The 13,878-nt window shown below is 38.5% G+C and overlaps 2 protein-coding genes across 3 annotated transcripts in view; one reads left to right on the top strand and one right to left on the bottom strand.

Moving 5' to 3' along the window:
• Nucleotides 1-6,723: 6,723 nt before the first annotated feature.
• Nucleotides 6,724-10,096, top strand: mrpl33 (mitochondrial ribosomal protein L33). Its single transcript, XM_085391979.1, has 4 exons — nucleotides 6,724-6,850; nucleotides 7,368-7,386; nucleotides 8,901-9,007; nucleotides 9,734-10,096. The coding sequence occupies exons 1-4, from the start codon at nucleotides 6,829-6,831 to the stop codon at nucleotides 9,781-9,783; spliced, it is 198 nt and encodes a 65-aa protein (XP_085248105.1). The 5' UTR covers nucleotides 6,724-6,828; the 3' UTR covers nucleotides 9,784-10,096.
• Nucleotides 9,830-13,878, bottom strand: part of rbks (ribokinase) — a 59,739-nt gene continuing 55,690 nt past the window's right edge. For both annotated transcript variants that reach the window (XM_085391977.1, XM_085391978.1), the window contains exon 9: nucleotides 9,830-10,389. In XM_085391977.1, the coding sequence (XP_085248103.1) occupies nucleotides 10,210-10,389 (180 nt within the window). In that variant the 3' untranslated portion in view covers nucleotides 9,830-10,209. The remainder of the gene's footprint in view (nucleotides 10,390-13,878) is intronic.

Consider the following 13,878-nt stretch of genomic DNA (forward strand, 5'->3'; position numbering starts at 1 on the left):
ATGCGTCGACTATTAAATTAGTCGTCGACGATTTTAATAGTCGACATAATCGTGACTAGTCGACTAATCGTTGCAGCCCTAAAGGTGATCCAAAACTGTGACATCAACAGGCTGCATGCCACCGATTGGCTAGTCAGTGGGATCATTGGATGAATCATAAGAGTGTCTCCTTTTCAAAACTCAAGCTCGCCATATTTTAAACCTGGCAAGGAGGGGAAACTACAAAAAACAATGCCGTGATCCCCAAGTCTGTCAAAATGCCACAGACCAAGCAGCAGGTATATTGTTGCCTCGGCGTCTACCTTTGTTGTGGTGTTCATGTTGCATACTAATTACGACTCACACATATTAGGTGGTACTAGATTTTAATGGAAAACGAGTCATACCGCCTTGAATCGCGTCAAGCCAATCCGAGTAGATACTAATAGAAAAAAGGGCTCAAAGTTCTCCAGTGTGATCTGTGTCTGCTCCAAAACCTCTTCCTGATATAGGACATAACCAAAACACCTCATCTAGGAGTAACAGCCTTACTCTGAGCCCTCCAAAATCACCAAATTCTCAACCTGTGTAATGATTAGTTTTTGGGTAATGGCCCCAACACTCGTCTCAGCATAGGACAAACATCAGGATACACACTGGACAGGTTGCCAGTCTATTAGAGAGCGGGAAATATAATAGAGTCTTTTCGTTGTATACATTACAGAGCTAAGAGATGAGAGAAAAGGGAAAAAACTCTGAATTTCAGTCATAAACTTCCACCTCGGGTGAGAGTGGAATATTCCACCAGTGACTGTCTACCCACAGGAGTCTTCAAACTTGGACAGTGTGTAGGAGTCTAACATATAAAGAGATCATCATTGATGTTTTTACATGTTGATACCCAGAAGAATGTTTTGTTTCCCCAGGGAACCACATCACTAGACACTTTAACCTCAGAGACTTTTCCTGAGTGTTTTCTGTACTGGAACATTCTTCTTCTTCTGCCTTCTTTATGACATAAAAGATGTTCCTATGAGCTTGTTTTCAGGCCATTCTTCACGCGTGTTGTACATTGTTGTTGCTGTTCACTCAGTTTCTAAATATGCCCATTACAGTATGGAGCTACATCATTGTGTACACATGTGTCAGAGCAGGTGACAAAAACAGGACAATGCAGACTATGAATCTATGATGAAGATGTTTTTTTAAAGGGTGGGAGGATTCCTATCTTTAGTCAAACATTTTCAAGACGATCAGTTAGAAAACACCCTCACACACAAGAGGTGATGCCTGTTAAGGCAGAGACAGTGAAATGTTTCTCTCTTAGAAAAAGATGGACTGCTCTGTGCCTCCATGTAGGTTGGGGGATTTCAGATATATTGAGATCTTATTGAGATCTTGTTCATAAGTACTGGAAGATTAGCAGGCAGATTGGTGCTCCATCCACAGTGATCTGAATGTTATTCCAGCATCCCTATACAGTACTACATTACTACTATAGTAGTTAGCAGTTTCAGTTAATTTGTTCTGGATAAAGTGCAGATTAACACTGTGTGAAAAATCATTTTTTCTTTACTTCTGACATGATGTGGTATGGATTTTTTTTTTTGTATGTGAGGCTGGATGACTCTTGTACTGAAAAAAAAGATCCAGGCAAATCTATCTAAATAACTGATCTTTGGGTACAAACAAAAAGAGTGCTGACAAAATCAACAAAAAAGTATTCTATATCTTAACAATATTTAAATTAAAAATGTCAACTGTTGTTTTTGATCAGACTCCCATCATACAACCTTTAATAACACCAGGTGACAACACTTCCTGTTTACTACTTTTTTTGCATCAAAGTGCATGACGTACATTACAGTGAGATGAAATGAGAGTCATGAGAGTAAAACCAGCGAATTGTGTTAGTCACGCAGTGAGAAGCAGGTTAGATTCTCACCACACGCTGTTCTCTCATGGCCACATTAAAAAGGCTGTGAAGTAACTACTTTCTGAGGTCTTGAGGGGATTTCCATGACATATCAGAACTATTCATCTGCCTTTGAGAGATAAGCTCTGTCTAAGATTTTGGGACATCCCAGAAAAGCCCTTGGTCTATTTCCTCTGCCTGAGGTCAGAGACATTATGACCACCAACAACTAGTATCTTTGTCAACTTGTTCCATGATGGCCTTCATTTTTATGTGATTTCTTTGAATCACATTTTCATGAATTCCATTTAGGTGAAATGGAATGAAGCAAAGCTAAGTGAATGACTTGGGTCGGAGCAACGAAGCTCAAGTTACAGGTCTGCTAAATAAAATTAACATGTCCTCTGGAGCTAGACTGGGTGTTCCACTGACTGCACGAAGGGCCAGCTCTGTTCTAGGATGCCCTCTGGACCCAGTGGAGGTGGTGAGTGACAGGAGAACGGCGGCTAAGCTGTCATCCCTGATGGACAACATCTCCCACCCCATGCAGCAGACTGTGACAGCACTGAGCAGCTCCTTCAGTGGGAGACTGCGGCACCCACGGTGTGGGACGGAGAGATTTCGCAGGTCTTTCCTCCCCACTGCTGTCAGACTCCATAATAAAGACTTTAACTGATCAAGCACACACATCCATACATATGCAATAATACTAAGCGCAATAATCCTTTCTGTCATCGTTGTATTTTTACTCAGTTGTATATAGTATTTGTATTTGTATTCTATTTTTATCTTATTGTATATTTATTTTATTTTATTCTACTGTATATAGTATTTTATTTTATTCTATTCTGTACAGTTGTGTACTGTATTTATTCTTATTGTATTCTAATTTTTGCCTCATAACTTTTGCACTGTCCACTTCCTGCTGTGACAAAACAAATTTCCCACGTGTGGGACTAATAAAGGTTATCTTATCTTATCTTATCTTATCTTATCTTATCTTATCTTATGTTTGTCCCCTGCTTGTTGGCTACATGCAAAGTTCAAACAACAATTGTTAAGGCAAAGAGCCAATCTCAAAACTAAATTCCGAAGGAGCTTAAGACATTAGCAAGGAAGGGGATGAGGGAAATCAGAAGGCAAAAACAGACTCGGGGGGGGGGGGGGAGTCAGGACTAAGCATAAACTCACTGGATACCTCGCTATGCACGATTTGCTAGTATTGTGCTGGACCCCCCCCTTTTTTTTTTTTTTTTTGGTCTTCAGAGCTGCCTTAAATCTTTGTGGCATCAATGATGTTGATTTGGGTCCAGTTGATGAGATTTGCCTGCTGTACATTCATGATGTTTTTTTTTCTTGTTCCACCACATCTCAAAGGTGCTCTATTAAACTGAGATCTGCTGCCTGTCGAGTTAATTTGAGAGCAGTGAACTCTGTCATGTTCAATAAACCAGTTTGAGATGATTAGAATTTTATGAAATGGCATATTATCCTGCTGGGACCAGCCTATAGCTAGCGTATAAATCATGCTCAGTTGGCACTAAGTGGCACATTGTGCCAGGAAAATATTCCCCAGACCATTATACCACCACCTGCCTGAATCATTGATACAATATAGGGTATTTTTATATTTGTCCAGAGATAAAACTCAAAACTACAAGCCCCACAGAAACCCCATCTAATTGTTTTCTGGGGTTAGCCAATTAGAATAAGATTAACTTAAAATGGAAGGAGCTAAAGTTTTTCTGTTTGTTTGTTTTTTAACAGAGGATGAACTGAGGTGCCACACCAAGTGCAGTATAAAAATAAGGATTATTTTGAATTCTCAGTCAAGCAAAGCTGCCCTATGGGAGTTGAAGAACTAAGTATAAATCATTATTATGCATTGGGATTAAATACCATTGTGTTTTTTTCTCATGCGTACTTGCATTTCTATAGTTTGACAAAGAATAAAACATTTCGAAAGAAGCTCTTGTTTATTCTGCGTGGGACAATGTGTTTTTAATTGCAAGAAGAAGGCACATCTTAAATAACCATAAGAGAATTGGAGCAGCACCAACCCAGCATTGCTGCCAGTGAGTGCACAATATGAAATACAATATATGAAATTCACCTGCTCACAATAATAATGTTAGATCCAGAATAGTGGAGGCCAATTACTCTTGTTTGAGAAAATAGCATTTTGTTTTTCATTTTTAAGGGAAAGGGTACCATTAATTCTGGTAACTTAATATTGAAAATAGCCAGGTTCTCAGTCAGACTAGCTGAATGTACTGTGCAAATAAGTGTTGCATATAGTCTGTGAAAAGAGCTTGTTATTTGCAGAGAGGAGGAAACTGGAAACCAAGCAAGCAACACCTGAAAGAAGCAGAAAAGGAAAAAAACAAACCCACAATAAAACCCAAAGGAAGTGGTGTTTTTGTTTTTGTTTTTTAATCTCATTCTCTAGCATTGAAATAAACACTGTTTTGAACATGAGATATACTTTAAGCAGAGTTAGCAAAAGTTCAGACACTCTGTACTTAAGTAGAAGTACAAATATTGCTGTTAAAAATACTCCCGTAAAATTAAGCAAAATAAATTGATATTTTCTATTTCCAAAACTGTAGAACATAGGTGTTAAACTCTGGCCCGCAAAGCCATACCAAATTACTATTAGAGCTGGCCTACTGGTATTATACAGCTAATATATATATTGTTTAGTATTAAGCTTTGCTTGTTCCATATTCAGTTTTTCAGCAAAACATGTTTGAGTCCATTAGAAAAGATTCATTCTTGTGTCTGGAGGAAGATTTTTTTTTTTTTTCAATAAATATTAATGTTAGCCCACGACTTTGTTCCAGTTTTGAATTTTGGCCCACTTTGTATTTGAGTTTGACACCCCTGCTGTAGAGGGTGACTTTGCCTCTAAACAAAACAATGTGTACAGTCAGGAATTCATGAGGTGGGGGAACCCTAAAACTGCTCACTGTGGGGAAAAGACTCATAATTCATAATAATTTCTATTGAGAGCTCCATTAGGTTTTCTTTGTGTACAGGCTGTGATCAGCTGACCTGTTGTTCTTTGTGGATGTACACAAATGAATTCAACAGCATGTCAGTAGTTCTGTCTGATTTCAGGGCTCTACACTGACAGCACACTGTTTATAGTAGACTGTATAAAGTTGGTATGAAGGTGGAATTAGGTCAGTAAGCATCATCAGCTAAAATTCAAATGAATCTCTGCTACACTTCATGTAACCTTACTCTGACCATGAAACCGCAGCCAATGTGCACCAGTCACACACTGTTCTTTAATTTAAACCCATCACACTACAGCAAACTAACCTGTTTATCTTCCATTAACATGCAGAGGATTTTCATGCAACCTTTAAATAACAGTTAGTCTACCTCAGTTTGTTTAGCAGCATGTTTCACAACATGAAAAAATATATAACAATGTCACATGAACAGACCCAATATCTCATTTAAAAACACAAGGACTTACATGTACATTTCCAGTTTATCAGATCCCACTGAGCAGCCCTTACCTTTCAATCTAACCTCTCTTCTTCCTCTACTGTCCTGTCTTTCTTATCTTTCTCCATCTCTGAGTGAAGCTAGCTCTCTTTCATTTCTCTCACTGTGAAATACAGCAGCTTGACCTTTGGCTGTGACAAATTACACAGGAACAGTTTGCGTGTTTGCTGATGTTTGTTGAGCTGATAAAACGCTGCATTTGATATGACCTGCCACTTAAAAAAAATGTTACTCCCTTTAAGCTCGCTCCTCCAGAATTAAAAAAAACAAAACACTGTCCCACTTTTAACCCCTGACTTTTGCACACGTTATCTCTTTTTATGCGAGAACAGGACTACCTTTCATGTCTTTCTGTTTAGGCTCAAATCGGTTTGATGTTTGAAGGCTCGCAATGATAAAATAATAACTCGACCCAAATGCGTTAAAGCAAAAGTAACGAGGCTGTTTTGAAAATGTCGAAAGTACAGATATTTGTTTAGAAATGTAGGGTGTAAAGGTAATAAGTAGTCAGAAAACAATACTTAAGTACTGATACATGAAAATTGTAGTTAAGTACAGTAACAGAGTATTTGCACTTTGTTTCTTCCCACCTCTGACTTTAAAACAGTAAAAAGGAAAATTCTAGTTATGGGAAAACACATTATTGCCATAATAGGTTTGTTAAATTTTAAACAATGAATAGAAATAAAACAATTAAATTAAATTAAATTAAATTGGAACATTTGAGCTCAGCATGGTTGAAATATTCTGGAAAAAAACACTCAGAAATATTGGGATTAAAGTTAATATATTCACTGTAAATCAAATCAAAAGGCAAAAGATCAGGTATAAATGCACAATTAATGCCACTTTACATTTTTTATTTATTTAATTTACCCACAAGTAGATAAATTTATATCAGATTTGAATTAGTTAAGACGAATTTGAAACTACTCATTATACCAGAGTAAACATGATATGTCAGATTTTTGTCCGTTTCTGATCATCTGTATCAACTTTATCCTTTGAATTATTATCAGTTTATTACCTGTGGCAAACGTTTTTAAGGGAGATTTATGATAGCAAATTAGGAGAATTATATGTTAAATGAATAGACTATCATTATCTAGAGAAATCCTGAGTTTCATGGATTGAAGTTTCTTAAGAAAACACACATTGCCTCAGATAGTATTAAAAATTGTTGTTTCAAATGTACATTTTGATCTTGGATGTTTTTTTCTCTGGTATATATAATAATTAAAAAACACACACGTATGAAAAGAGCACCAGCCTACAGTTCGTTTTTAGTGGAATACGCTTTTAAGGTGACCCGGAAGTGTTTCTATTTACACCGGATATCGAGCTTGTCAATGTGACCTGCCGTTACTCGCACACAGTTATGTTTTAATAGACGCGATTAGATAAACACTTAGAAAATGTTTCTCACCACAGTAAACTGTAAGTATTTTATTCTCTTAAATCTTGTCTTCAAACAGCACGACGCATGCGTACTTAGAGCTCTCCCAATACGCTGTTGTGGGGTTAGCTGATGCTAAAACGTGAGCTGCTCTTAAAATATACGTCTGTTCATGTGGGCAGTCACTGTGAAATATTTTATAATAAATTTATTTCACACGTTTCAGTGGTTTTGGGTTTTAGAGAGATAGATTTAGCTTCTGGATAGTACAGCAGTATGTGTTCAGTGTCCATTCACTGGGCTTTGTAAGTGCGGAAATCTCAGAAAGCACCTGTGCTACTCGAGAGGTAGTTTTTCTTTTCATTTAGATGTGTAGGAGAGTCTTTGAGTTTTCAGCAGATACTTGCACACAACCTTAACAGCTTTAAGGACTTTCTGGGGCTGGTGTTGGCGTGCTGTTAGCAAGTTTCCACTAAAATCCCGTTGCTCTGAGTGCTGCTGAACGATATCTGTTGGATTCACCTGCATAAGATTCTTTCTTTTCTTTTCTTTTTACAGTGGCGAAGGCAAAATCCAAGTAAGTGCACTGGCTGATTCTTTGAAAGTCTAGTCAATAGGCCTCATTCACACATGAAGCATAAGGCTGTGCGTAAACCGTGCATACTGAGGATTTACGCGTAAATTTCTGTTTCATTAAAATAATCTTAACTGAATTTGCACTTCGGAGTACAGATGTACCTTTCCTTTACGTCATGGAAACGAACACGTGATGAAAGCCGGGCTGTCTTAGAGCATTTAAACAAACATCTTTACACTTAATGCTATTACTTATCCACATGTTGGATTCCATCCCTAATCCAACTCTAACCATTTGTCCAAGTCGAGGTCAGGCAGGAGTCTCGTGGGATGTGATGTTTGTAGACGGCATTGTAATCTGTACTGGGAGTAGAAAGCAGATGGAAGAACGTCTGGACAGTTGGAGGTATGCTCTGGAGAAAAGAGGAATGAAAGTCAGTAGAACACGTGTAAGTGAGAGCAAGACAGGTGTAACAGTGAAACTACAAAGAGAAGAGGTGGTGAAGGCGGATGAGTTTAAATACTTGGGCTCAGCCATCCTAAGTAATGGGCAGTGCAGAAGAGAGTGCAGGCAGGGTGCAGTGTCAGGGATAATTTCTTATATATCATTTTTTTAGCCACAGGGACCGGAAAGTTTACAAGATGATAGGTTCGATGTATGGTTTGGAGACGGTGGCACTAACGAACAAAATAGAAGGCTGAGCAGGAGGTGGCATTATTTAAGATGGGAGTGGCCATGATGGACAAGATTAGACATGAGTACATCAGAGGGACAGCTCAAGTTAAGTGGTTTGAAGACAAGGTTAAAGAAGCAAGCCTGAGATGGTTTGAATGGGCAGAGGAAAGCTGGCAAATACACTGGATAAAGGATGTAAAGTATGGAGTTGCCAGGCAGGAAGAAAAAGAGGACTACTACAGAGAAAATTCATAGATGTAATGATGGTGGACCCTAAAGGGAGCAACCAAAAGAAGAAGAGCACTACTAATATGAATTTTTATTATTATTAGTCATTTCATCTTGGTCATTAGTTACAGGTTTCCAGAATAAGATAAGCAAAATGTTTCTCAGAATTGAATAACGAACTGTAAGGAATTCAGGGTTTGACATGAGCACAGGGCCGGTATAACTGTACGTCAGGCAAGTTGCTTCTCCAGGTGCTGACTTTGTTTCCACCTGTCACAGCAAACTGGTTAAAGCCACCCTCACTGAAGAATATTTTTCTCTTGTTTTGTCATTTTAAAGAAAGCATGTAATATTTCTGAAGCAGAGAGTCTATTATTGTGTGACTATTAAGGTGGTTTCCTCCTGTGACACTAACCCTTTCTACTTCAGTTGTGCTGATTGCAGGTAGTGCACACAAACCTGACGGGTTAGAATAATCCAGTGCACAAATCCAACGCTAATTTTGTGCAGAGGTTAAGAACATTTCTGCACATGCACCCGTGAATGAGGCCTGTTGTTAGTGTTTCGTGTTGAAATGGCAGTCACCTCTCTGTGTGTTGCTTACCTGTCAGGACCATCCTGGTGCAGATGGTGAGTGCTGCAGGGACCGGATACTTCTTCAACACAAAGAGGAACCGACTCAGAGACAAACTGGTGCTGCGCAAACACGATCCATTTGGTAAGAGCCGTGTGAGGACAACTATGACACACAAATACTCATTAAAGCAAAATCCATATAACCCAGGATATCTTTTCCTTGTCTGGCTTCACTTATTCAAGCGGCAGCAAGCAGGCTAAGCAGTCACATGAAGGTGTTGGCACTTTAATAAATCACTACTTGAAAAGTGAACCCAGGGTTTCCCAATCGACCTTTGAGCACACAACAGTATATGATTGTTTTTCTTTTAACTTGGAAACTATTTGTATTTAAACATGTGGTGTGATCAAAACATTCTTCCCAAAGTGAAAAGCCGTACCTGATTCTAAATTTGGCAAACCTCCAGTTCAAGATTATCTTCTCGGGCATATCCAGAAAGCTTCAATTGTTGCTGCTATTTTTAGAGATGTCCTTGGCTGTCCTGTTCTGACCATTTTCACTGAGAGTTTCATCATGACCTCACTGTGCTCACAATTTTGACACACTGGAGGGGATACAAACAAAAGTACAGGGGGACAAATATAATTTGACTTCTGCTGAGTGATCCAAACTGTCCAAGCGTAGCACCTGGAATAATGACCTGGAATAGATTAGTCCAATTTAAAATCAGCTAAGGATTCAAATTTATGGTGGACCTGTTTTCAGAACGTGTTGGTCACACCTTCTGTTCACCCCAGTGAAATAAACAAAACCCATATTTGGAGTGACCCTTGACTTCCACCTACTTTCTGCTTTTTGTCTTTTTAGTGAACAAGCACGTCCTGTTTTTTGAGAAGAGGAAGATCAGATCGATTTAACCGCAGCACACCGACACACAAAATGAACTTGCAGAGGTTTAAAGGCATCGTTTTTATTGCCGGGGATGGTACAGCGGGTTAATCTGGTTGACGTGTTTATCAGAGGATTTCTTCCTGGATGGATAAAAGTGGAACTCCAGGCTTGAACAAAAGAGACTTGAAACCAGAAAAGTGATGTTATGTAAGGGGACCACCGCTGCCATGATCTGAAGCTGTTCATTGGTTCAAAATAATTATTTAATCGGGTGAATGTACTTTGTGAAACATTTGTTGTGGTTAATTCAAATAAAATAATCTCAATGATTGACTTATCTTTAATGGTAATCAATTTTAAGCTATCTTCAGCAGCAAATTTTCATAAGAACATTTAGTGTTGAGTCTTTCTGACCCCATTCAGATGTGGTCCCTTAACATCAGGGTGTACTGCTACTCTTGGAAGTATTCATTTGGGAGGTCCCGTCTGTACGGAAAAGACGTCTGCGTGCCGATTTCCCGCACGCTCACCCCTGCCACCAGATTGGCTCTGCGGGCCATCTCCTCCAGAGGCATGTGTGGGTGGTTGGCCATGTAAAATGCCAGTGCTCCAATGAAGCTATCACCAGCACCCTGAGAAGAAATAAAACAACAATGCATTGTTAAGGGGACCTTATTTTCAAACAGGTGGCAGTTAAATACAGACAAAATTTCAAGTAATGAGGTCAGCGTATGTGAAGCCAGGTTTAGACCGTTTTTTCTCTTGGCTCTATATTTTACATAGCGACATTTATGAGGGGCAGCCAATCAGAAGAAAGATTGCTCAAGGCAGCATGGAAGAGAGCTAAAACAGGTCATTTCACGCAGAGGATGAACTGAGCTGCACTGTAGCTCAGTATTACATTTGAATATTTTGAACTCTGAATCATGCAAAGCTACTGCAATTGAGTCCAGTATTAAAAAACAGGAATCTAAAAATTAATAAAATCAGTCTACAATCTATATGGCACAATATACCAAATAAATTATGCAATTTCAATCCCTTTTATTTCATTTGTTATGCAACCTGGTTAAATAATAAAATACTGGCATCTCGGGCAGATTTCCCCAGATTTCTTTTTGGGGAAAAAATTTGGGTTTTTCATCAGATTTCATTACCACAGATATGTCGCGTACACTCTGGGGCTCCTTCATTAACACCACCCCTCATATCTAAATGTATTAACCTGAACTCTTTTCATTTAAAAGTGTATATACTCATTTTTGGTTCCCTTTTGGTCTGAGCTACTTTTTTTTTTTTTTTTTTTTTTATTAGTATAAGCTGTGGATTTTTACCATCTATCATCACTACTTACTTGCTTTTTCTGCCATTTATCCATCGCTGTTAACAATTTAACCTCCTTAGAAATTACTTTTAGCAGTACTACTAATGGCATTTCAGGCTATTTACAGGCCCATAAAAAGGGCCTTAAAAGGTAATAGACTTTTAAAGGTTCAAATTACATCACAGCATTGGTTTACAGTTTTAAGATTTGCATTAGGTTACTGAACAACTACAGCTTTGTCTAAAAAAGAATTCTTAAAAAGGGAATAATCACCCACAGTATTCATGTTAACTGACAATATTCAGTAAATATTCTGGCATGAAATTATGCTGACACTGACTTGTGTAAGATAGAGAAAAATATTATATTATTTAATCGAAGAAACATGTTACCTGTCACTTTGTGTTAAGTTGTCCCAAATTATCTGAGTGTTTGTTACCAAAGAGCCAGACTTTATGAGAAACTTTCAAAGTTTTTGTTTGGACATTGGCTTCTTTTACTCATTTTCTGTGAATTCCTCGTCATTTCCGAAGAATGAATATATATTTAAAAAGCCACTTAATAGATCTATGAATCATTCAAACAGGAAAAAGGCTCCTAACTCAAGGGATGAATCACTGTTGTGTCTACGCACAACCGACAATTTAACAAAAAAAACCCTTATTTTAAATTTTATCTTAGTTACTAACAACTTGTAACAAAAACACATAATTTGTTCCCATGTCTTTAGTTGAATCTACAAAAAAGGCCAAACAATAAAAATAAAAATAACTGGGCTCTTAGTTAAAAACATGGCATATATTTGCATGGTGTGTCCAGACTAGACAAGTGGAGGACAAAAGCAGTAGCATGCATAAAAAAATTCTACAATAGATGAACAGTTAAGCTATATCCTTGAAAAGAAAGCTAGCAAAGACCTTCAGATGATCTGTCAGTGGAACTTAAGGAAGTGAACTGGGAAGAAAACATTGGACTGAAAATCAGAGGGATCAGGTCTTTTGAATTGTATTTCTGTGTATTTTTGCACATACATCATTCTCAGTGTCAGATTTCTAATTTTCCAGGCAAAATATTAAGAAATGAGCCTAGCTCAAGACTTGCACAGTACCATATTCTTACATCCAGCTGACAGTTTATCAGTTATTAACGGTCTTAATCACTTATTTGTGACAGCTTAATATTCCACTACTTTTATCTTTTAGTCCACTAAACAATGGCTGATTCTTTACAGAAATATTTTATCTATTTATCCATACTTACCCCTAACTGAACCTTTATAATTGTAGCCTGACTTTAAAAGGGGACTACAGCTTTTCTCTACTAAGCATTTTAATATTTTGAAACACATTTTAGTTTTTCACTTCTACTGCTTATTCTTCTATTTTTTTTAGCACACATTATTATTATTATTATTTTAATATATATTAGTTGTGTTAATCTTTCCAAGGTCCCCCAGCTACTACTGAAGTAACCTTTTGGAGTAGCTGTAACCCTGGACTATTGTCCCAGTCAACAATTCCTGAAAACATGAAAGCTGGAGGGGAAAAAAAGTCAATTTAAAATATTTGGATTTTTTTCAAATATTTTTCCTAAAATGCTTCTTTCTGGGGGGTTTTAAATTATTATTATTTTAGAGAGAACATGAAACACACTTAAAAGACGAGGGGAAGCTTCATGTCTAAATTCACTAAGCTGCCAACAGTAGGGGGTGCTGTGGCATTTTCCAGCTGTTTGACTTGTACTGCTGCCTGCAACTAGTTTGAAATGACTTACTGGTTTGCCCTGTGTGAAAGTGTGTCTGTCAACTCTAACAAAACATCAGCATTAAGGGCTTTAATCGGTTTCACGTAAAACCAGCAAAGTCATAAATCTGGCACTTGTGAAATGCCTAAAATGTGATCTGTTTCCCAACATCCTCTAAGGATGTTAAGTGTTTTATCATCTGATCAAATGACTACAGAAAGAAAAGCCAGCTTTCACTAATTGTTTTAAAAAGTCAGCTGAGTAACACGCGGCTGCCTCCTAACCTAACTGCCAGCAGCTCTGGTGTTTGGTTATTACCAGGAGCACATAAATCAAACCCTCATCTATTGATAAAGAAGGAATGTGCTGTGTACGCCCTGGAGGGGTGGTTTGCTGGGACGGGATGTCTAGAAGGGGTTTGTGTGTATGTGTGGGGGGGCTCACTGATGGGAAAAAGCACACTGGTATGTGGCGACATGCTCATGTTTAACCACAAATGGCCCCCCGACGCTGGTTCACACAAGCCCGCTCCATTACTCATCACATCGGCGCTCAAAAGACTTCATTGCACTCTCTACTGAGCATCTCTGTGAGCCTCCCCTGCTCATCCTCCAACTGCAAAGTAACGCTTTTGTCAAAGTGATGATTCAGTGGCATGGCGCAAAAACAAAAACCCCCAGCAACCCCCAAAATAACACTTCTGATTTGACCGTTACTGCACCTCTCCCTCCAGGCTCTTGCCTCTGGTGTGACTCCTGGATGGCAGAGATGCTGGAAAGAGTGAGATCAGAGATGAAACATTTCACAGGCCTGCTGGATTTCCATGTTTAAACCCTTGGCGTGTTTATGTCTCCTGTCTGGTAGCTGGGCTGGGTTACAGTGAAGCCTGCGTTTGGAACTGAAGCTTTGGTGGAGTGGCTCCACTGGTTTGACTCTGGCCCGTCTCCCAGTTAACATGTTGGGGTTGAGATGACTTTTGAGTGGGGATTGATGGTAGCAGCCAAAAGATTATGTGATAGAAACTGGAAGATTGCAGTCTTCATAGTCACAACAA

This window comes from Rhamphochromis longiceps, linkage group LG19 (genome assembly GCF_057381845.1).
Source record: "Rhamphochromis longiceps isolate RC_006_pf linkage group LG19, R_longiceps_female_GT1.1, whole genome shotgun sequence".
NCBI classification, from domain to species: domain Eukaryota; kingdom Metazoa; phylum Chordata; class Actinopteri; order Cichliformes; family Cichlidae; genus Rhamphochromis; species Rhamphochromis longiceps.

Coding starts and splice junctions, on each gene's coding strand:
- mrpl33 (XM_085391979.1), top strand. CDS start 6,829: ATGTTTCTCACCACAGTAAACT. Junction 9,008..9,733: donor GCGCAAACACGATCCATTTG/GTAAGAGCCGTG, acceptor TTGTCTTTTTAG/TGAACAAGCACGTCCTGTTT.